Source organism: Ammodytes marinus (genome assembly GCF_949987685.1).
Source record: "Ammodytes marinus genome assembly, chromosome: 18".
NCBI lineage: Eukaryota > Metazoa > Chordata > Actinopteri > Uranoscopiformes > Ammodytidae > Ammodytes > Ammodytes marinus.
The window spans coordinates 24,685,901-24,710,519 of NC_137222.1; the positions used below are offsets into that span (position 1 = coordinate 24,685,901).

The following is a 24,619-nucleotide window of genomic DNA, read 5'->3' on the forward strand; positions in this document are numbered from 1 at the left end:
TGTGAGGGGTGTACTCACTTTTGTGAGATACTGTAGCTCATGTGTCATCATAAGGATCATGATGAATCATTTCCCTCAGAAAACACATCAGCGGTGTCACCAGGACTGTCTGCTCCCTGACCGCATTTATCTGTCCCTTTCTCTACTCCTTGTTCCTTACCTCGTCATTTGTTCATTCCAAAGTCTTTAGTTTGTCCTTGATAAAGTGGGTACGAGGAGTATTTTAAGTGCAGCGTGAGATGTTTTCAGTCAGCCCTGTTATCTGTTAGCTCAGATAAAGACTGCGCACAGAGTGAGAGAAAACACTCCCATCTCTCTTTTCTTAACGCTCCTTCCTTACCCCCAGCAGCCCTGCTGTGTGTCAGAGGACATCAGCACTGGCGCATTCCTCTGTCACTCTATCAGCTTGTCTTGAAAAATAAAGGTCTGGTATCATCTGGGTTATCATGGAGGCCAGAATAGAAACAACGATATTTGGTCATTGTCGTTGGGAGTCTGTCGTCCCCAAAGTGACGACAGACTCCCAAATTATGTGAAAAAACAACTGTTTCTCTTTTTCTCCACCTCCACCTTTCTGAAAACCTGTGTTTCAAAAACAATAGTTAGATATCTCTCCCATTATGAAATCATAAGGAAGACAGGGGCTTAAAGAAACAGACTCTAAAACTGAGCGTTTCAGACAGAGGCTGAAAAGGAGGGGAATCAAATAATTGGCACTGTGAGACATATAGGGGAGAACGGGGTAATCTGAGACACTTTTTACATTTGCTCCCCTCTAAGCGAGCTAAAATGATTTATCACTCAAATTTACACATTTCCCATTCATTCAGGATGTTTCCTAGAAATGGGCATTAGCAGAATTTATTCAAGACAAAGGGCAGTGAAAATATGATTGTTTTAAAAAAAGTTGTCATGTGTCTCACTTTACCCCAGCTATGGGGTAAACTGAGACAGACCAGAGAAATGAAGGGGGTAAACTGATCCACTTACTTTTTCCACTCTGAAACTACCATAACAACACACATTGTAACAGTTAGAATCCTGACAGCTAGCTTGAAAACCAAATATTACAAAGCTAATGTCTTACTAGTAACAGAATCTTGGGGTTTGGTCAATTTAGCAAAAAAAAATTCTAAACACTCTTATCAAATACAACATATAATTCATATTCAATAATTACCATTCAAATGACAGACAGAACCAGTTAGATTAAACACAGTCTGGGGGTCAGAACACAGGACCCTTAGAGCCAGCTAGTGTCTGGGGGTCAGAGCAAAGGACACTCAGAACCAGCTAGAACAGCCTGGGACTTAGAGCACAGGACTAGACCCAACTGTCTTTTTCTTTATATTTTGAGTCTTTTTTTCTGCATTTGTTTTATTGGGATCATTCATTGAATTAAGACATATTTCTACACAGTCTATTGATGTTAAATGTCACTCTCCTGTCCCCCACATACATACGTGCCAAACCATGCCCTTGCTGACACCCCTTCAACCATCAACCCCCACCTCCAGCCCACATTGTCTTTTGTCTTTTCAAACTAGTCTCCTTGCTACCTAAAATATAATGGATTAAAGGAGGGCACAGACACTGTCTTACTTTACCCCACAGCATTTGTCTCACTTTACCCCACTGCCACAATTTGAGAAAAAACTACCTCTCTCAGCAATTCAGGCTAATCTTCAGTTATCATCATCACATGGTTTCATATGTTGGTAGTTCATCAACATGCGTGATAGAAGTTATTCTACCTGAATCAATTTGATTGGGCACAACAATCGATTAAGTTGACAGCAAGAAAATTTACTTTTACAAAAAAAACATGCTTACAACATCACCATGAGGTCCTCTCTTTCATGGCCAAGGGGAAATGAGAGGGGCTTGAAAACATATATCTCACATGACCAAAAATGTGTTCCGTGTCCTAGATACAGGGGGTGTCTCACATTACCCTATGTCTCACATTCCCCCGTCCTCCCCTATAAAGGTTTTTTTGGGGGCACTACACCATGAAAACAGTTTCTAGTAAAAAACGCAATTACAATTTTAAATCCAAAAAACTAGCACAATAGGTGACCTTTAACATAACGTTAGCTTAATAGCATAATTGCCTAAATCATATTTACTCTACTCTACTTTTACTCTACATCTACCATATTCTACATCTACTCTACTCTACATCTACTTTTCGTTAGCGTAATAGCATAATTGCCTAAATCATATTTTAAGGGTTATAGAGTAGGGTAAAGTAGATGTAGAGTAGAGTAGAGTAGATGTAGAATAGAGTAGATGTAGAATAGAGTAGATGTGGAGTAAAAGTAGAGTAAATATGATTTTGGCAATTATGCTATGAGGCTAACGATTTCTCTCTGTAACATCCTTGTAACATCTCCTCGTCCCCCAGGAGTGAACTGTGAGAGTGAAATAGACGAGTGTGAGTCCGGCCCCTGTCGTAACGGAGCCACCTGCCACGACCTGGTGGCCATGTATTCCTGTGAGTGTCTGCCCGGCTTCAGCGGCCTGGACTGTGAGGTGGATGTGGACGAGTGCTCCAGTCAACCCTGCCTCAACGGAGCTGTCTGTCATGACATGGTGAACAGGTCGGTCCATCCTTTAGGCGGGATTTAGATGGATGGATGGATGGATGGATGGATGGATGGATGGATGGATGGATGGATGGATGGATGGATGGATGGATGGATGGATGGATGGATAGATAGATAGATAGATAGATAGATAGATAGATAGATAGATAGATAGATAGATAGATAGATAGATAGATAGATAGATAGATAGATAGATAGATAGATAGATAGATAGATAGATAGATAGATAGATAGATAGATAGATAGATATTGTATTGATCCCAAATTCTGCCATTTACCGTCTGTAAGGGCTACAAGAGTGAAGGGAAAGGAAAAATCAACAGTGTCATTTATTAACTAGTACCATGGTATGTTCTGAAAGTATTTCCAGGATATGGAAATTATGGCTTTAAATACTATGTGTCACTACACAAGCATGGATGAGTTAAATAACGGGACTGGGCACATAGGCCAGGGGGGACTCTAAGCAAGAGCCTCTATGTCATAAGACTGTTAAAATGTTTTAGTTAAGAATGAATTGTGCTTGATCTGATGATACAAACTTGAGTTTTGGCACACTGTTAGAGCATGCCCTAAGGAAGATGTTTGGCTATAGGGCCATTGGAGAATTTGACCTGTTGAAAATGGCTACCACTGGTTGTTATTCTACCAGTAGCTTAGGTTTTTAGAACACCTAGGGTCTTGGTTCTCTAGTGGCTAATCCTGCATTGTCAAGGATGAGGAATACAGTGGTTCTTTTTACAACATGCAACTAACTACCTAACTACAGGCTATGTCTGGCAGTCAGGGAACTAAATAATAGTAAAAACCATCAACATAATTGTGATTGGTGAAATTACTTGTATTACTTGTTCCATGGTATAGAAGCCATGCTACTGGTGAAATAACAACTGGTGGCAGCCATTGGTGCCATATGACAAATTGCGATGGCCATATGGCCCTACATCTCCCTTTAGGGAAAGTTTTACTAGTGTGACTGAAGGAATAGCCTTCACAAAAGCAGTGTTTTTCCCCTCTTCGCATTCTGTGGGATATTTAGGCGCACTTCTCTGCACGGATACCATGTGGCGCTAGACAGGAGGCGGGGGCCTTTTTGTTTTTTGTGCCAAATGGGCCCATGGTTTCATAATCCATCTATCACCAAAACATCCCAGAAATGTCTTTGTTTGGGTGAATGTCCAAGCACACATACAGTACATCCTTAATGTGTGACTGGGCTTCATTCTGAAATTTCAGCTCACATCAGATTTGTGTCAAAGACCCGTTGCTTTAAACTTGTTTATATAACATCACAGCTCAATACAGTTGTCATCTCAAGACATCTTTTCTCACGATCCTGACTGAGTTATCTCCTCCTTTTATTTTATAGTAGGCTGTTTATATCATAGAATTGGAGCTGTAGATGGGGTGTCTATGCCTTCAATACATCTCTGTTTTAAAGACTGGAGTTTGGGTTTATCACTTGTTGTTGTACTGCATATCAGTTAATAGATATAGTGCTTTGAGATTTCCCCATATCCTGCAGTATACATATATACAGTATATATATTAACTATTGTGTGTCTCTTGCAGCTATGAATGTGACTGCAGCGATACAGGCTTTGAGGGTGAGCACTGTGAAGTGGACATCCCAGAGTGTGCCTCAGATCCCTGTCAGCATGGCTCCACATGTTTAGAGGGGGTGGGGGGATACACCTGCCTCTGCTGGCCAGGTATGTAACTACATGCTGCCCACGCGTAACATTACACATTCACATTACACATGTCACTATAAACCCTTTCAGCTGTATGTTTTCACAAATCCAAAATGACACACATACAGTATACAGCTATTAGAACTCACACCGGGACACAAACCTCCTGCCTGTATGCAACTGATACACATAACAATAAAGTTAACACATTGTTTTTTTTTTCTTGTGTGAATTTAAAATGATGAGAGTTGCCAAAAAAAGGGAACATGAAACTGCACCCACCCTGCTATAGTAGGGCTATTTTTGCTTCACCATAACATTAATTGAACCTCTTAAAAGTAAGGCTATATAAAGTGAACACTAATAAGGATAATAGTAAATATGAAATGTAGAAACAATATAATATACTGTGAATGAGCAGAGCTGAATCGGCTACAATGGTGGAACAGGTGGAGTGGCAGATCCCTCGACGTAGGGACGAGGGAGGGGACTGCTAACTACAGTCACTGACAGGAAGTTATCTAAAAGTTATCACTTACTGAACCTTAAAGCCTGGATGAGACAGAAAAGGATTAACTCGGCCAATGTGGAGGAGATGGAAAAAAGCACATTCTGTATTATATAACATGCATAAGTAATATATCAATATGCCTTTCAAAGATAAGTGAAGAATGAAGGGTTGATTTAGATTCTTAGTTTATTGTTATAATGTACTAGCCTGGCACCGCCCGCCTACGTACTTCCGCTCAATTTTATTTTCCCTTCAGTAGTCAGTCTGGGCCAAGTCTGTATATTCGCGGGTTTTCTCCGTCCAGATTTTTGACGGTCAAATCAGCGAAAAGAGGGAGTGGCTGAGAACAATGACGTTGAGGTCGTGCTCCAGTTTCAGTTACATAAGTCACGACCAAACGTTATGCAATTGGTTGGCAGATCCAGAGTGGCACTGGGCAGATCCAATAGTTTTAAACTTCAACAGACACCCGCCTTCAAGTGAGGTAACATTTGTCAATTGAGCGATTCCAGACCTTCTGTACAAATGAAATGAAGTACGATGGTCTGGTAGGACAAGGCTAACAATGTACCCCCAACTTGGAAAACACTCTCCCTCACATGCAGCAGCTGATCTAAGATATGTGTTGAACACTTAATACAATGTAAGTGTGTTCAGTGTGAATACAACATATAAACAACATTGTCTGTGTTTATTTCTCTAGGTTATGAAGGACCAAACTGTGAGATTGATGTAGATGAGTGTGCCGATGAGCCCTGTGAAAACGCTGGGGAGTGTTTTGAGCGTTCTGATCCGTCTCACTGGGAGCTGGACTGGGAGCTGACGTTTGCAGACTCAGCTGGATATATCTGCCAGTGTCAGCCAGGCTTCGCAGGTCGGTACAAACTATAGATAGTATATACAATAATGCTGTGAAAACGGCATATTTTACATTGGAATCAAGGAAAAATTGCTCTGTTTTGAAACATGCCCCTAGTGGCCACCAGAAGTTACTGCAATGTGTGTCACTTCCGTATTGGATGCTGGTAACATTTGCTGGGGTGGGGGCTTGGTACAAACTAAAAAAAACACTTATAATTGACAGTTCTCACTCCATTGTAAATCTCCTGTCATTTAACTCCCTTCACATGACAGGAGAGAACTGCTCGGTCAACATTGACGAGTGTGAGTCTGAGCCCTGCCACAATGGAGGCACCTGTGAAGATCAGATCAATGGCTACACTTGTACATGCCCTGCTGGATTTCTAGGTGAGTCTTACCCACTTGTAATGAATTGACAGAATCTTCAAGAATGGATGTGCTAAATATATCCTTTGTATTAGTGGCTGCACAAAGGAACATTAGCCATATGACCTAAACTGAATCATTTGTACTAAAAAAAGGCCTAGCAAATAAAAATGAAACAATTCAAATAAATGTCTTGATAGTTGATTTATAATGTTGTCTTTGCGATATCAGATTATTGTGAAAATGTATTTTCAAATGTCTTGTTTTTCCCACCATCAGTCTAACATACTCAGATACAGTGAAGCTTGAACCAGAGAACGTTTGGTCATACTATTATTATTATAACTAGCATTTACTTCCCTCATGGACAATCACCTCATGTTCTATGGATAGTAACTTAGGCACAAGACCAAGAAAACAGTTTCTTGTAAAAATCCAAATCACAATTTTGGACCTGAAAATGAACATAACATGTGACCTTTAACTGAGCACACAGCCAGCTCTGACCTCCCTCTAAGTTCAGTTTTATAAAAGATTCTCATACACCCCCACTCCTTACACTAATAAAAAGTGCAAGCTCCCAAAAATTAAATATATATTCACTAGAACACCAACTGTGTATTAATCGACTGCCTCCTGTGTTTGATGAAAGTGATCACATTTTTTAAGTAATTACTGAACCTTTTGAAAAACTCAAAGTATAGGCTTTCTTCGTCAGGCCTTTAAGAGTGGTCTTGAGAGCCACTAGGTACGAAGGCCAAAATGTGAGAGATGGACTAACTGGTGGGTTTCTCATTAGATTTGTTGACCGTGAGAAAAATACAGAAACCAATGCCATAAAAACACTTGTGTTGTCCATTTCTGTCTTTTCCAGTACAGATCTGCTAGTGTCTAGCAGCCACCATCAATATCTAACCTTCAGTGTTGTCTTCTTCCAGGTGAGCTGTGTGAGGTAAACATTGACGAATGTGAGAGCCAGCCTTGTCAGAATGGTGGTTGGTGTGAAGACGGCAGGGCGTCCTACACCTGCCACTGTCCGGAGCCCGAACCCAGTGAGCTCCCGTGGGGCGGCGATCACTGCCATCTCAAACTATATGGCTGTGTGGACCATGAATGCCAGAACGGAGCCACATGCCATCCATGGTTGGTGGATGGAGAACACGGTCACACATGCTTGTGCCCTCACGGCTTTTACGATGAGCAGTGCTCCACCAGGACAACCTTCTCCTTCTCCACTCCTGGATTCATCCACATCGAGGTTGCTCTAGAAGAAAGGACCCGAAGGGAGGTTGAGCACTTTGCTCACGAAGGTCTTGGGGTACAGCTACGCTTCCGGACGACTCTTCCCGATATGTTGCTCTTGTTCAGAGGGGATGCGGACAACCACCTTCTCCTGGAGATTGTGAACGGTGGTCTTCACGCAAAAGCCTTCTCTGAGGAGTCTGAACTGGATGTAACGTTTCCGGGTGATGTTAGCGATGGAAACTGGCGGGATGCCCATGTGTTTGTAGATCATGAAGGTCTGGTTCTGATTCTGAAAGGCCCTGGCTGTGACAGGGATGGATGTAGAGTTACAGACGGGGGTGCTGATGAACCGCTTTACCAGCCCTCTGAAGCCTTCACTCATATCTATGTAGGTGGAGCACCAGAGGAGCTTTTGGATTATTCTGTAGGCACTGCAGGCTTCATTGGATGTATGGAAGACCTGATGATCGACTCTAAGCCCATTTTACCCCAATCACTTCCAGAGGACCAGGGTCATGAGCTGGGATGCAGTAAGACCGAATGGTGTGAGCATGACCCCTGCAATGGACAGGGACACTGTGTGGACCTATGGACCAGCTATCACTGTGACTGCTACCGACCCTTTCATAGTGAGAGTTGCTCTGAAGGTAAGCACTCTTACAAAAGGCATGTTTTTAAAGCTTTATGACAAATCTTGTAAAACTTCATGTATGTATGGTCAAGTCGTATGGCAATTGTGATTGATGACAGCTCCTGTTTCCTCATGACATGACGCCACAAGGGTAAAAGCCATGCCCCCTCATTATCAATCTTACTTAGCACCTCCACCTGTGATAGGCCACAACCTCAGATACCCCTGAACTGGACAATCAGAGCAGACTGGGCTTTTTGGAAGGCGAGGCTTAAAGAGACAGACTCTCAAACGTAACATTTCAGGCAAAGGCTGAAAAGAGGAGATTCAGCAATGTCGCTGTGAGAAATATAAGAAAACATGAAAAATGAAAACAGTTTTAGTAATAAACCCAAATTACAATTTTTAACCTGAACATTAGCAGACTATGTGACCTTTAAGTCCTTTTACTAAATGTTCTGGTCCAATTTTTTTTTTTAATCTAATATGTGATGATTAATCCAAACTTCCAAACATTCCCTGACAGAATACCCGTCATGGACGTACAGCCACGAGGACACAGTGAGTTTCAGTAGCTATGACGTCAGTAAGAGCCATGGGAGCAACTTCAACGTGTCCTTCTACCTGAGGTCCTTGAAGCCGGACGGGCTGCTGTTCCAGCTGAGGACGGAGGGGGGAGAGGTCTACTTCTCAGTGTACCTGGGGATGGGCAGGGTTTTTGTCAGCAGTCTGCCCAACAGCGCCCCACTCACAGCTCCTATATTTGTGACCAACGGAGAGAAGCAGCTTCTACAGGTGGAGGTCCAACAGAGAGAGGTGATCTTTGAGCATGCAGGCCTCCGCTATAGGATAGGAGAGATCCCCGAAGTGAATGTCAACAGTGGGGACCAGGCCTATGTAGGGGGACTTCCAGGGGACTTGGAGGACTCTGATGTTTGGGGGGGCAGCTACAAAGGTTGCCTCCAGGACCTCCGTTTGGACTGGGTGCATTTAGATGTGGACACCTGGAACAGCTCCAATGAGGAGGAAGTGTATTTGCCAAGCGATGCTGAAAATGTAGAGGCGGGCTGCATCAGTGATGATACTTGCAAGGTAGGAAGAAGTTCCTGCTTTGTTCCTAGCTGTCACAAATAACCGTTAGATAGTTAGCCCTACTAGTATTTAAGAGGACCAACATGTCAGATTGGAGAACAGAAGAGACACAAATTGACTGAACCTACAGTATGTAGCGCTTTTGTACATTTTTTTCTACAGTGCCTGATATTTTACTGAAATTACAAGAAGCTTTGTAGATCTTGTATTTCTCTGCATGTCACTCCCCTCTCTGCCCCATTTCAACTCTGTCTCTTCAAAACTATCAATAAAGCATAAAAATGCCCAAAAAATATCTTAAAAAATAAAATAAAAAATAAAATAAGTAGCCCCTACGTGACAAATACATACAAAAGATCTCCTCTTTGTTAAATTCCTAATTATAAGTCTAAAATTAGCATATTAGGTATAGGTGTCCAATACTTATAGAGTCACTATTCTGTATATATATTCTATATGAAAATGAGAGGATATTACAGCGGGTAGCCACATAGCAGATGAATGAGCCAGTGAAGGTGAAGCAGATATCAGCTTACAACACAAGCTTTATAATTTGAGCACATTTCTGAAGATGATATGCTGTGTGAACCAATTGTGTCTGGATCATATCAAATCCCAATGTGTTCCCTGTAGGTGCAGCCTTGTCTGAATGGAGGAGAATGCACCATCACCTTCAATGATTTCACATGTTCTTGTCCGGAGGAATACACCGGACAGACATGTGAAACACGTGTGTGGTGTGTTAGTGATCCATGTGTCAATGGCGGCCATTGTGTGGACCTTCCTGATGGATATGAATGTAAGAACTTTTTGCATCGTTTTACAACTGCGGCCAATGAGAATATAGTCATATCTTTAGCATTACCATTGCCTTTATGTATGCCTTACATCTTTGACTCTGACCTTACTTATACTTTGCCCTTGGGATCTAATTATTTGTGAGGAATAAGTTGGAGCATACCTTTTTAAAGGTGCTATGAGGAACTTTCAGTTTGTGTTAATTCTAGCGGGCCCTTTGGACCAAAGCGGTAGCGTTTTTACAATGACTGCTGTTGTTCTGGGTGAGTTTACCCAGAAGGCATAAAGAAAAACTATATAAAAATAGCATTCTTTGCACTGACGATCTTGTTTGCTGTTACATGTCATTTATGATCATCAGAGATCCCATCAGAGATGTTAAGAAGTTTTGCGTAGCTACTTTAAATGGCTATTGGTTCTGCAACAAACTAATGCAAATAAACATCTCCATGTTGAATCCCTTAGGTGTGCACAACGCAACATTTGAGAACAGCCCTGTTCACTACAGTGCTGAGGGCTCCTTGGCTGAACCCGTCTCAAGCATATACCTGGAGCTGCGGACCCGCTCTGAGAACGCTGTGCTCCTGAGAGCCTCCTGGGGCTCTGAGCTGCTGCTGGTGGGTCTGCTGGACTCTTCTGTGCGCGTGGAGATCCAGACAGCCAACAGTGTGGAGGCCCTGGTCTTCACGGGGGTCCGGAGAGTGGCTGATGGTGGCTGGCATCGGGTCAACATCTCAGTCGCAGACCAGGACAGCAAAAGCTCTCCCTGGGTCATCACTGTGGACGGGATCACAGACGCCAGCAGTGTGCCGCAGCAAACAGGAAGCCTTCACTTCCTGAACGAGAAGGGGGCCAAGCTGGCTCTAGCAGAGAGCTTCACTGGCTGCTTGGGGGCAGTAAGGGTCGGAGGGGTCTACCTGCCTTTTCAGGATGACTATAAAGCCCCGCAGCCCTCTCAGTTCCATCTGGATGGAAAAGCAAAGATTCATTTGGGTTGTACCAGTGCCCCTGTTTGCAATTCAAATCCTTGTCTGAATGGAGCCACATGTAAAGATCTCTTCAATAAGTTTGGCTGTATGTGTGAGTCTGGTTGGGGCGGGGACCAGTGTGAAACAGACATGGATGAGTGTGCCTCTCAGCCCTGTGTTCATGGGACTTGTAAGGACTACCTGTCGGGGTTCGAGTGCAGTTGTCACCCTGGATACGCTGGCACACTGTGTGAGGAGGATCTGGATGAGTGTGAGCATCACGCCTGTGAACATGGAGGCACCTGTCAAGATGGACCCAACATGTACACCTGTGTTTGCCCCAGGGACTACAGAGGCCCTCGCTGCCAGTGAGTGTACTCTTCAGTTGGTCAGTTTAAATAGGCACTGTTACACTGTAAAAACACAAAAAGTTAGGATAATTCAAGGCAGCTGTCTTCACTAGATTTTTGAAGATTTTGACTAAAAGGAAAAGTGCCTACATTTTATTACACAGTACATGTCATTGTGACAATTTAAGTTGTACAAATGAAACAATCTTTACACAAGAAACTGAATAAATATAGTTGAGATAAATACTTTCATATAGTACACAACAAAATTAAATATTGTTTACTTTACCAAAAAAATATTTTTCAGGACAGAAATTTTAAGTTACAATTTTGACAGTGTACCTGTACCTTTAGCGTTATGTGCCAACACATTGCAACACATCATTTGTTGATTTCTAAATCCCCTTTTCACCAGGTGGGACTATCCTCCTATAAAGTGCGGTGAAGATGTCCAGTGTGCAAACGATGGTATCTGCCACGACGGGCTGTGGGGAGCTAACTGCTCATGCATGCCAGGTTTTACAGGCAGCAGGTGAGCTGGCTTTTCAATTATTTTAGACTACAGCAAAATTCTTACATGGACAGTTATACGAAGTTATAAATACAACATATGCTTTACATAGTGGTGTCTGGAGAATAGGCAGTCCTTATGTCGATGTGCTGTACTTTGCTTCACTCCCACTTAATTCTAATTATTAGTAATTACATGCGTTATATGAATGACCATGTGTTTTAATAGCCAGGTGTTTGAGTGCCTGAGATTTTTTGATGATCTTTTCCATTGTTTTGACATAGCACGCAAATATTCAAACTATCTGCAAGGAGAGATAGGCTCATACTTACCAAACTAATCCTTAAAGGCCTGATCAATCTGGCATATGTCAATGGTTTGCACCCAATGTAATCAAACATAACCACTTTTTCTTTTAGATTAAGATGAAGCATATTCCCTGGGAGCCTTTATCAAAGTTATCATACCTATCGAAAGGGAATGATGTAATGTGTGCATCTGACTTTGTGTATCTTATGAGTTGCAGATGTGAAATGGAGATTGATGAGTGCGAGTCAAACCCCTGTCGGAACGGCGGCTCCTGTTTGGATCGATTCAACATGTTTGTGTGTGAATGCCCGCCCGGCTACAGCGGTCCAATCTGTGACACCAACGTATGTTTGTTACATTCTTCTTCTATTATACGTGTGAATCATCTCATATATTCGTTAACACATAGGGGGTTGATCTACTAAACCACATGTGTCAAACTCAAGGCCCGCGGGCCACGTCTGGTCCGCGACACGTTTTGATCTGGCCCGCGAATCAATTCGGCCGATTTGAATAAATTCTGGAAAAAAATAAAATAAATAAAATAAAATTATTATTCGTTTTGAATGTGCAGAAAGTTTTGAAAAATCCAGGAGAATAAATATTGTGGTTCAATCCAGAATGCCTGAGAGCCTTACTGCATTATAGTCCTTTATATGTTTCTGTAGCGACTGCTCTCCAATAAAGGCCGCTAAGAGGCTTAATGGGCTCCAGGCAGTTACGCGTCCAAACAAATCTCCAACTCCGGTGATGAGTATAGTTTAAAGAGTTTAATAAATGAAAGGCAGAATTACAACGGATGAATGAGAACATGTAGATGGTGTTGAAAATAAACAAATAAAATATAAACTGCTGTAATGATGGTTATTTGACGTTGTTGACGATAAGTTGACGGTAAACAGAAAATAAAACAGGTGCGCCACTAACCCCCTTTGTATCCTAACCCTCGCCCGCCACAAGTGCCCCGGTATATAAACCACACCCACACCCACATGTGTCAATCAAAACGGAAGTGTTTGTAACTTTTCAAAATAAACAATTTTGGCCCCTACAATTCCGGCCCCTAATTATTATGTTTCAAATTCAAATAATAATTACACATTTGACATGACAATCAACACAGTAAATATATTTTCTTGATCTTCTTTCTTCATTATTTGTAATCCAAAGAAAGAGTGATTAGTCAAAGTCATGTCTCCAGGAACAAAGTCAAGAGGTCAAAAGTTTGTTTGGGTCAGTCAATGATCCTCTGCCTCCAGTAGTAGGCAGACTTTGTTGATGGGCCTGGTCAGAAATCCGGTCTTGGACTTGATCCGAAGCTGACGTACAAGTCCCTTTTTGTCCATCATGGTCTCCACAATCCTTCCAGTCAACCAGGAGTTGCGAGGTGCTGAATCATCCACAATGACGACGATGTCTCCTGGGGTGAAGTTGCGTCTTATGTTGGACCATTTCTGTCGTTCTTGTAGTTGGGGAAGATATTCCTTAATCCACCTTTTCCAAAATAAATCAGCCATATATTGAACTTGCCTCCACCTGCGGCGAGCATATAGGTCTTCCTTCTGAAACTGTCCTGGGGACAGTGATGGCACAGTTTTGAGAAGCAGAAGGTGATTTGGTGTGAGTGCTTCAAGGTCGTTGGGATCTGTAGAAGCCTTCGTGATTGGACGACTGTTGAGGATAGCTTCGGCTTCACATAAGACTGTATGAAGTCCCTCCTCATCCAGACTTTGCACATTTAGTGTTGAGTTGAGAACCTTCCGCACTGATCTGATTAGTCTTTCCCACACACCTCCATGGTGTGAGCCAGCAGGGGGATTGAATATCCAGTTTATTCCCTTTTGAAGCAGTGTGTTATGGATCTGACCTTGATTCCATCCTTCAATAGCTTCCTTCAACTCGCGCTGTGCTCCCACAAAATTGGTTCCATTATCTGATCGTAGTTCTTTTACTTGGCCTCGTCTGGCTATGAAGCGCCGAAGGGCATGGATGAAAGAGTCTGTGTCCAGCGATGAGGCCATTTCAAGGTGAATTGCTCTTGTAGCCAAACAGGTGAAAATAACACCGTATCGCTTCACAACGCTTCTGCCACGCTTCACTCCAAAGGGTCCAAAGTAATCGACTCCAACGTTTGTGAATGGTGGGTCATCTGGAGAGACTCTATCCAGGGGTAGATCAGCCATCTGCTGTTGTCCAGGAGTAGCATTTATACGCCGACAGACAACACATTTAGACAGGATTTTTCTGATTAATGCTGTGGCACCAGGAATCCAATATTTCTGACGCAGTCTGGATAGCATATGGTTGCGACCACCATGTCCCACCTCTCCATGAATATGTCGTAGAATGAGGTCAGCAATGTGAAAGTCTTTGGCCAGAATTACAGGATGTTTAATTTCTTCTGGCATTGCTGCTCTGCTTAGGCGACCACCAACTCTTAACACATCTTTGTCCAGAATGGGGTTGAGTTTATGAATGTGGCTTGTCTTTTTAACATTCATTCCTTTCTTGAGATTCAAGATTTCATCTCCAAATCTCTTCTTTTGGCAGAAGCGGATTACCTCAATCTCTGCATTCTCCAGTTCACTGATTGTGAGACGGATTACCTGAGTGTCAAGATTTCCTTGCAAAGAGAGAACCCCACTTGCCGTTTTCCTCTTCCTGATTCGGTGCAGAAGCAGTCCTTTAATTCTGAGCATCCATGCTACTGCCCTTTTCAACTGATTCCAGGATGAGAAGTAATGGATGAAGTTGGTTGTTGGATCCACTACTTCAAGTGTTATTTGAGCGGCATTTACGGTTATGCTCTTGACTTCAGAGTCCTTTGGTGAAATTGCATCCAATCCATCAGGGTTCTGAGGCCACTCTTCCTGAGGACCAAGAAGAAACGGAGGTCCGTACACCCACATTTCCTTCTTTAGGAAAGCTTTAACTTTCACACCTCTGGAAGCCATGTCTGCGGGATTGTCATTTGTGTTGACATACCTCCACTGATGTTCATCTGAGGCTTTGGCAATTTCAGTCACTCTGTTAGCCACGAATGTTCGAAATCGTGTGGTCCTGTTCTTTATGTACTTGAGCACAGAGGTGCTATCAGTCCAAAATGTAGAGTCTGCTAGTTCCATCTGCAGCTCTTTCCTCAATATTGTGTCCATTCTGCCTGCCATGGTAGCAGCAGTCAACTCCATGCGAGGGATAGTGACTGGCTTCAAAGGAGCCACTCTGGCCTTTCCCATCACAAATGCACAATGTGTTTGGCCATGGTTGTCATGCAGTAACAAATAACTCACAGTTCCATAACCATCCTGACATGCATCAGCAAAATGGTGTAGCTGAGCAGATGTTACCGTTCCGAAGTTTGTAGGTTTGAAGCATCTATTGACTTTAAAGTCTTCCAAGTTATGGAGTTCCTGAATCCAGCTCATCCATTCCTGCACAAAAGAGTCTGGTATCACATCATCCCAACCAGTCTTTTCCCGACACAATTCCTGTAGGATCCTTTTTGCAGTCAGGACTACTGGTGCCAACATTCCAAGGGGATCATATACAGAGCTGACAGTCGACAAAATCCCTCGTCTTGTCAGTGGTCTGTTTTTGAGGATGATTTTGAACTTGAAGACGTCAGACTGAACACACCATTGTACACCTAACATCCTCTCCACAGGTAATTTGTCATGGTCCAAATCCAGATCCTTCATTTCTTTTGCTCTTTCCGTTTCAGGTATGGCAGCCAATACATGACGACTATTGCTTATCCACTTGGTGAGTACAAAGCCTCCCTTGGAGCAAATGGCTCTTAACTCGTGATAAAGAGCTATTGCGTCCTCTTCTGAAGCTGCTGAAGCGAGGCAGTCATCCACATAAAAGTTGTTCAAGATGGTCTTGATAGTTTGTGGGCTGAACTGGCCAGTGTTGTCTTCAGCACATTTCCTCAGGGCAAAATTTGCACAACTTGGAGATGATGTTGCTCCAAATAAATGCACCGTCATTCTGTATTCCACCATGTTCTGACTGTAATCTCCATCAGGCCACCAGACGAACCGTAGCAGGTCCCGATCTTCCTTTGGTACTTGCACTTGGAGGAACATCGCTTCGATATCCGCAGCAATGACAACAGGTTCTTTACGGAATCTAGCTATGACTCCAATCAAGGTGCTGGTGAGGTCTGGCCCCTGTAAGAGCTGAGAGTTCAGTGAAACTCCCCGATATGTAGCTCCACAGTCGAAGACTACTCGAAGTTTTTTCTTTTGTGGATGCAAAACTCCATGGTGTGGTAGATACCATTTTCTGCCATCACTACGTTCCAAGATCCCTTCTGGTACTTTCTCTGCATAACCCTTGGATATCATGTCAGACATGAAGTTGGTGTACTCCAAGTGATAGCATGGATCTCTCTGGAAACGCCTTTTTAAGTTTAGTGTCCTCTGTTCAGCGCAGTTCTTATTGTCAGGCAAGCAGATTTTCCTGTCCTTCAATGGTAAGCCAAAGCAGTAATGTCCATTTACCAGCTTTGCAGATGCTGAAACCAACTCCAAGAACTGCTGATCTTCTTTTGAAGGTTCTTGGTCATCTTTGACACACTCAGGAAAGTCAATCTTGTACTGCTGCTCCCACTGCTCATCAAGTGTAACAACTGATATCCTGTTAACACTGATGTCTGACTGCTCCTGAGCATAATCATCTTTTCCTCCCAGAGGTCCATTAACTGTCCAGCCGAGCAATGTTTTCACGGCATACGGTCCATCTCCCACACTTCTAATGACTTGAAGTGGTTCAAGAGCCTTTGGTACATCAGAGCCAATCAGCAACTCAATCTCACAGTCCAGTTCAGGTAAGTGAATATTCTTCAAATGAGACCACTGTTTGATGTCATTTTGATGTGGGATGTTTCCTTTGTGCACAGGCATTGTCTTCTGTGTGTACACACATGGGAGATCACAGAACTCAGTGCCATTCAGTCCTGTTACCTCTAGGCCTGAAACAATGCTGGTTTCCACGACCTTCCTTTGACCCATTGTTCTCAGAAGAATATTTGATTTTCTTCCCTGGAGATTGAGCTTAGTCATTAGCCCCAATGTGCAAAATGACGCAGTGCTTCCCGGGTCCAGAAATGCATATGTATGCACTGTTGTGTTCCCCTTCTTTGCCTTTACTTTCACAGGCACTATTGAGAGTTTGCAGTTGTCTTCACCGGCCCCAGTAAGACCACTTGTCTGTACCGAGGCTATGGCTCTGTTGTCGGCTTCTTCTTTTGTTGGAGATTGATGGTTGTCCATTTCGTTCCTTCTTTGGTGGATATGCAGCATCCGAGGATGCTTCAAATTGCATATGTTGCAGCTGAGTCGCTTCCTGCAGTCCTTACTCATGTGTCCCTTCTGCAGACAACCAAAGCAGGCTCCATTTTCTTTTAAGAAAGTGATTTTCTCATGATGTGCTTTCTTTTCCAATAGGAAACACACCTCCAAAGCATGTCCACCTCCACAGAACATACACCTTTTTACAGCCGGCCAACTCTCCATTTTCCTAGGTCCATTTCCATGTTTCTCATGTGCAACTGTCACAGTGGTAGCAAATGTACTTCCTTTGATTCTTGGATGCTGTGGTTTTGACATAAAACTCCTTCCATCCTTGCTTGGTGTTGGAGTGTCTCTGATGTCTCCAAACACTGGATCAGTTGCAATCCTCACTTGTTTTTCCAGGTAATTAACCAGATCCCTGAAGGTAGCTCTTTGTTTGTACCTTTCCTGAAAATCACATGCCACAGATCTCCATTTATCCCTCAGTCGATATGGCAGCTTCTTTATGATAATTAGCAGATTAGCAGACATGTTGAGCTCCTGCATGTTGTTGACATCTTCCATGGCATTGCAACATCCTCTTAGAAACAGAGTGTATGCTTGTAATGTTTTTGTGTCATCTGGTTTTATTGACGACCATGAAAGAGCCTTCTCCATGTAGGCTGTAGCGATTTTATGCTCGTTGCCAAAGTGCTCCTGCAGTAAGGACTTTGCCTTCCTGAATCCTCTTTCTGCTGTCATATGAAGGCAGCTCCTCACCATTTCTCTAGGTTGTGCTTCTGTATACTGTTCGAGATAATAAAGACAATCTGTGGGGTTTGGGTTCTTGCTTTCAATATTGTGTTCAAAGGATTTTATGAATGTTTGAAATTGAAGTGGGTCACCATCAAAACGACGAATCTCTTTCTTGGGCATTAAAGAGAGACACTGTTGCTGGACCATTAATGCAGTGATGTCATTTTGCTTTTCCATGATATGAATCATATTACTCTGTTCACCATTGCTTGGAGCAGGCAATGTTGTAGGTACTGTAACATGTGCATCCATAGTCAATGTATTTGACTGTACTGTCACTGGCACTGTGGGGAGAGATTGGGTTTGCGTAATGTCTCCGTCAGCAGTGGCAATCATTTGCGTTTCATGTTGTGTTTTCACCATATATGAGTTCATACCATCTGACGCTCTTGATCGGTGGCTACGCACACCAGATCTACTTGAGGCTCTGAGAATTTTCATTTTTGCCATTGTAGCAGCAAGGTTTCCATCCAGTTCCAGTTGCTCTTTTTTCCTCCTTAGCTGCTCTTCCTGTGCTTCTATGGCATGTTTATCTTTTAGCATTTGTTGTTGCACAATAAGAGCAGCCATTTCAGCCTCAGCCTTGATGCATGCAGATGAGGTGGTGGACAATCTTGAGCATGAAGAATGTGATTTGTGACTCCGGTTTGTAATATTTGACACACTGTCACTTGGATTTATTTCATCCTGCATGTCAGATATTGCGTTATTCTGTTGGGAAGGAATGGCAGGTTGAACATCAGAGTGTGGTATATTTCCCTTTAATTCAACAGGTGCCTCCTCTTCAGTTGGAATGGGAAAGATGACTGATTGTGCAGTTAACACATCTGTAGTCACATTTCTTGCTTGCTGACAGGGTCTTTCAATCTCAGAGAGCCATGTTTGAACATCATCAGTGAAGTCTGTGTTGTGTTTTATTATGCGTCCAAACCATTCATTTTGTGTTACCTTTTCCTCTTTGGGAAGTAAAACCATCACTGACTCATGTGTTGCATTTGCATTGTCATGCAGTTGTATGAGTTCATCCAGTTTGAATTGCACTTTCTTTGCATTTTCATCACATTTCATGAGCCCTTTCATTTCAAGTGAGAGCTCTTTCATTTTTGTCACATTAGATTGACGTTGCTTTTGAAGAGTTTCCATTTTGCAAGCCAGCGCTTTGGCTGTAAGCTTGACCGTTCTCTTCTCCATATTTTCCATTTCATTTGCGTCACTCATTATGCGAACTTTCAATTTTCACAATTCACCAAAGCAACAGACACAATGCAATCCGCAATGACATTGATTCAGCCAATATGCGATTTCCACACAACAGCACAGCACAGCACAGCGGCGGCCTCAGCCCACCACGCGGTCAAATCAGCCCAAACAATTGCCGATCGCGACAACCAAGCACGCGCAACACAAGCCAAAACAAACAGTCCCCAATGGACAAAACGGCAGCCTTCCAAACTGTGTTCAACTTCAAACAAATACACAGAAGGATCAACAAACATACCGTTTCTGATGGCTGTGATGCACTGCTGTCACTCGCGCGTAACACCGCTGCTGCTGTCAATTGTGTGTCTCTGATCCAAGGCGTCCGTGGAAAAGAGTCCTATGTTGCATAATTCGTTCAGTCCAAAACATCGAGATCCAAGCGGTAAGAGCAACGTTGAATCCCGTCCATGCCGTGGTGTTTTTGGATTGAATTTCTGTTTACTAATTGTAGCGACTGCTTTCCAATAAAGGCCGCTAAGAGGCTTAATGGGCTCCAGGCAGTTACGCGTCCAAACAAATCTCCAACTCCGGTGATGAGTATAGTTTAAAGAGTTTAATAAATGAAAGGCAGAATTACAACGGATGAATGAGAACATGTAGATGGTGTTGAAAATAAACAAATAAAATATAAACTGCTGTAATGATGGTTATTTGACGTTGTTGACGATAAGTTGACGGTAAACAGAAAATAAAACAGGTGCGCCACTAACCCCCTTTGTATCCTAACCCTCGCCCGCCACAAGTGCCCCGGTATATAAACCACACCCACACCCACATGTGTCAATCAAAACGGAAGTGTTTGTAACTTTTCAAAATAAACAATTTTGGCCCCTACAGTTTCACCAGGAACCTGAATGTTGTCTTTTCCTTTACAAAAATTAAGACATTTCCACCATAGATTGATGCCGAAAAGGCACAGATCGGTGGATAAAAATCCACCAGATTGCAGGAAATCAAGTGTTTGACATTCAAAAATTTCGGGGGGAGCACCGAAATTTGTCCCCCGAAAATGTTGAAGCGAAAACTAGCCATTGTACGCAGTTTATATACTTACTTAGATATGTTCTTTTTATTTTTCGATTAAAAAGAAGGTATGTGGGGGCGCCTTTAGCTCAGTTGGTAAGGCGTCCCCCCCATGGGCCTCGGCCAGCAGCGGACCCGGGTTCGATTCCAGCCCGCGGTCGTTCTCTGCATGTCACTCCCCTCTCTGCCCCATTTCAACTCTGTCTCTACACCAGGGCTGTACGTTTATTTTTTAAAGTGGTAGCACTGGTGCTAGCAAGCAAAAAAATTCAGTAGCACAAAAATAAATTTGGTAGCACACAAAGAATGATCGAAAACTTGCATAACCTTAACCCTTGCATTTCGCTCTAATTACCTTTGAGCCTGTCATCTTGGTTTTATTTGAGATTCTCAATGAATATGATATCCTAGTGTGCAGTAATAATTGTAGAAAAATGAATAGGGGTGCACTGATTGCAATTTAGACAAAAGAGTCTAACCTGCCAATGGCAATTTTTTTGCTGATTCAGAATTATTTCCCCCCCATAGAACTATAAAAATAATGTCTATACCTATATATTTTTATAAACATATCATTATTATATTAGGCTAATAATAACACACATTTTTAGAACATTTCATTCTTTTAAAGAAAACCATACTTTAAAACATTGAACATATAGCCTATTAAATAAATTAGTAAACATAGTTATACAATTTAGGCCAAGTTAAATAGGTTGTGTCAATCTTTGTTTAAATCATAGATAGTTACTGCTGTTGGCTGCTTTCTTTATAGGTCCATGGTTGACTGCAGGGCTGAGAAGCGCTAACTTCCTGTTCTTACCTGCTTCAAAATAAGAGTCAACTTGCATTTGGATAGTAACCGACTTTTAGTGTGAAGGCGCACAGGAAATGTTCTGTTTGCACACGCACTAACTTGACTGCCTTAATGTAAAGAGAGCCGTCTCCTTCCTGTTTTTAACCGTTGGTGAAGTTAGACGCTATAATCGCCGCACAAAGCACAGATCCCGAGCACACATCTTTCACCGGCCAAAGTGGAGGGTGGACTTAATAACTTACTCGCCTAAGACTACATTCACCCGCATTTGGAGAGTGTTAATGTAGAGCCCTCTAAGCAGTATTGTGCATAGCTCCTCTGTGTCTCAAACAGACATCATCTGCTCATTAGCACTGGTGCGACTGGACTTGAATTCATCATCGCACGTGATCAATTTCAGTAGCAAATGCGATCAAAACTGTCGCACTGTACAGCCCTGCTCTACACTATCAATAAAGCATAAAAATGCCAAAAAAAATATCTTCAATAAAATAAAATAAAATAAAAGAAGGTATGTCAGTCTGGCTCTTAGTGTGATTATCATTTCGTAGAGTGGCCCTTTGTGAAAATGAGTTTGACACCCCTGTACTAAACGTTTCCGTGTATAGAAAAGTGTGCAAACGGGATTTCAATCTGTTCAAAAATACGCACAAGCTGTAAGGTTTGCTCACTGAGGATTGCGTGTCAACTGAGAAACGCTGTCCGTTTAGTACGTTTGCCTTAATGAATATGCAAAATCAGGCGTTTCTTCCCGAGTGCGCAGAATATGGGAGGAGTAGATGCAAAAAGGTTTATTTAGCCAACGCACTGTGATTTACAAAGCCTGAAAAAAATTGCGGCCGTTTTGATTGCGTCTTTATTTAATACATTTGAAAAGCAGGTGTTAAACTGTGGCGCACAGACAGCTGGTGAGGAGGAGACATAAAAGACAACCGATAAAGGTTTCTTTCTGCTTGTGTTATGTTTGAATTGACAGACACACAAATAATCCAGACATATCGCCCATCCAGCAATAACATTTTGGATCCTTTTGATGAGTAAAGGGCTTATCTGTAGCCACTCAGAAGAAACACAATACCTTCCCGGGACAAAAGGCATTTCCTCTCGTCCGGGTCGTTCCAGCGCACTGTCACTATTTCTGCTGGCGTCTCTCACAGCAGTTTGTAAGCTGTCCCAAATCCTTAATGTTATGTCAGGCAGGATGGTGAGGTGTGCAGTCGGGAGGCGCAGAATGAAGCCAAATGGGGCTTTTATGCGTTGCTGTTTCCAACAGGAGCGACTGTTCTCTTGTTATATTTGGCAAGGCTTTATTCATATTTTACCCACAGCATTTATTATCTCACAAATACTCTCCCATATCGCGTTTCTTTGAGTAATATTAATATTACATTACATTTCTCACGCTCACGCAGTTTAGCACTCTTTATTTAGGATTCAGATCAAGATCAACCCATTAGTTTTTATTTATTTTGTTGGGTGGAAGTGTCTGTCTGTCTATCTATCTATCTATCTATCTATCTATCTATCTATCTATCTATCTATCTATCTATCTATCCATCTATCTATCTATCTATCTATCTATCTATCTATCTATCTATCTATCTATCTATCTATCTATCTATCTATCTATCTATCTATCTATCTATCTATCTATCTATCTATCTATCTATCTATCATATCCCCCTCACCGAGGACCCCTTCTCTTCTCTTCTCTGTATCTGCAGAAACAGGCCCATAAACAGGCGATCCCCTGGCTGGTGATAGCCATCCCCCTGCTCTCCTTCTGCGTGCTCATACTGGTCATCAGTCTGACCTTCATGGTGCTCACAGCGCGGAGGAAGAGGCAGTCTGAGGGCGCCTACAGCCCCAGCACCCAGGAGCTGGCTGGGGCCCGGCTGGAGATGGACAGCATGCTCAAAGTCCCACCAGAGGAGAGGCTCATCTGAATGCATGAAGGTCGTCTTAAAGGGGATTTGAGCACTGCAGGCAAGTGCAAAGAAAAAACTCACTGGGAAAAACTCCTGAGACCCTCTGAACACCTGGCCAGGCTGAACTGAAGCGTGTAGGCTACAGCATGTAGTAAGATACAGCCCCCTATTGGTGGTGACAGGTACTGCTGGCCAAGTGCTACTGCTACTGTGCTACATTCAACTCAATCGTGGTAATCGTAGGACTTTTGAGGAAACAGCCCCCCCCCCCCGAGGAAGAGGGGGGGAAAGGACAAACCACTGTATAACGCTAACACTGTAGTTTTTGTCCATGGCCTGTTTTTTTTTGTCAATACTATAGTGCAAAGTGGACGCTATATCACTTTGCAACTGTACAGTTGAATGCACTGAGAAGACACTGAGAATCTGAAGGAAAAGCTGCACTTCCTCTAAAGGCCAGTAGAGGCCGACTGCACTCTGTGACTGTATTGAAGTGATTGGGGGGGGGGGGGGAAATGCTCCAACTAGAGGCAACACAATTTATTTTTTTAGTTTGACATTATTTGAATCTTGATAGTGACATATCCTGTGTCACTTGATAAGACATTGTATCTGGAGAGGTAGTATGATCCAGAGGGTTTTGGTTCAGTAATAGTGTTTTTCCATCCACTTGTTTTAATGCACAAAAAAACTAAACATTTGAGTGGAAACGCTGGCAGCAGAGCTTATGGGTAAAATATGACGTGCATGAAATCTAGCTTCCAGAAAACATCAGAGACTGTGACCTTCCTCACATTCAAACATGGAACACAGATGTTAGGTTGTCCTTCACATTGAGTTTGGACTGTAGCTTTGATGACATGATATCATTGTTCAGTAATAGCTTCATGCTGACTGGGGAAGTAGCTATTATTATATATTAAAAAAATATAATTTTAATATTCACACAATAGTGGGACTTGAACCAATTCCACTTGGACTGGTGTTTACATACAGTACATACAAGCTGTCACAGGTTTCACAAGGTAGAGTATAGGCTCACACTGTCTATTGGACACATCTTGCTCGACGTTCAATTTATTTGAGATTTTTTTCTACAAGACCTGGTCAACAATCATCATAGGTGCACTGACTCTCTATTAGAAAAGAATGGCCTTGCTCTGTACAACAGTGCACAGTGAAAGCAGGGCGAGGCTCCAGCACGGTGTGGCTCTATCTGACAGGGCAACTGTCACTAGACTTCAAATTCCAAGTTTTGAGTTGTACAACTGAGAAATTCCAAAAAGTAAACCTTGTGTCAACTTATAATTTTTATTCAGAAAATGTATTACTTTTATTTATATATATATATAGTGTATATATAGTGTTGGCCAGTAAATACAGTATAAAGCACCTTAAGGAAAAGTCCCAGAGAGCAGCTAATGTTAAAGCTGCTCTGGTTTGAAGGAGCCACAGAAAGATTCTAGGAAGCCACGTGTTGAGCAGCAGAGGGCTGGTTGGCTACTGGAGCGTCAGTGGTAACAGAACTCATATAAAATCAGTGTTGTTCAGGTG

General features: G+C 42.6%; 1 protein-coding gene across 1 annotated transcript in view; it reads left to right on the forward strand.

Annotated features, from left to right (window-relative positions):
- Positions 1-23,083, forward strand: part of crb2a (crumbs cell polarity complex component 2a) — a gene marked incomplete at both ends in the record, with an annotated part of 39,455 nt that extends 16,372 nt beyond the window's left edge. The window contains 11 exons of the mRNA XM_080047159.1: positions 2,408-2,603; positions 4,182-4,321; positions 5,518-5,688; positions 5,949-6,062; positions 6,980-7,933; positions 8,444-9,009; positions 9,643-9,808; positions 10,273-11,143; positions 11,541-11,657; positions 12,163-12,289; positions 22,862-23,083. Coding sequence (XP_079903285.1) covers positions 2,408-2,603; positions 4,182-4,321; positions 5,518-5,688; positions 5,949-6,062; positions 6,980-7,933; positions 8,444-9,009; positions 9,643-9,808; positions 10,273-11,143; positions 11,541-11,657; positions 12,163-12,289; positions 22,862-23,083 — 3,644 coding nt within the window. The remainder of the gene's footprint in view (positions 1-2,407; positions 2,604-4,181; positions 4,322-5,517; positions 5,689-5,948; positions 6,063-6,979; positions 7,934-8,443; positions 9,010-9,642; positions 9,809-10,272; positions 11,144-11,540; positions 11,658-12,162; positions 12,290-22,861) is intronic.
- Between the last annotated feature and the right edge of the window lie 1,536 nt (positions 23,084-24,619).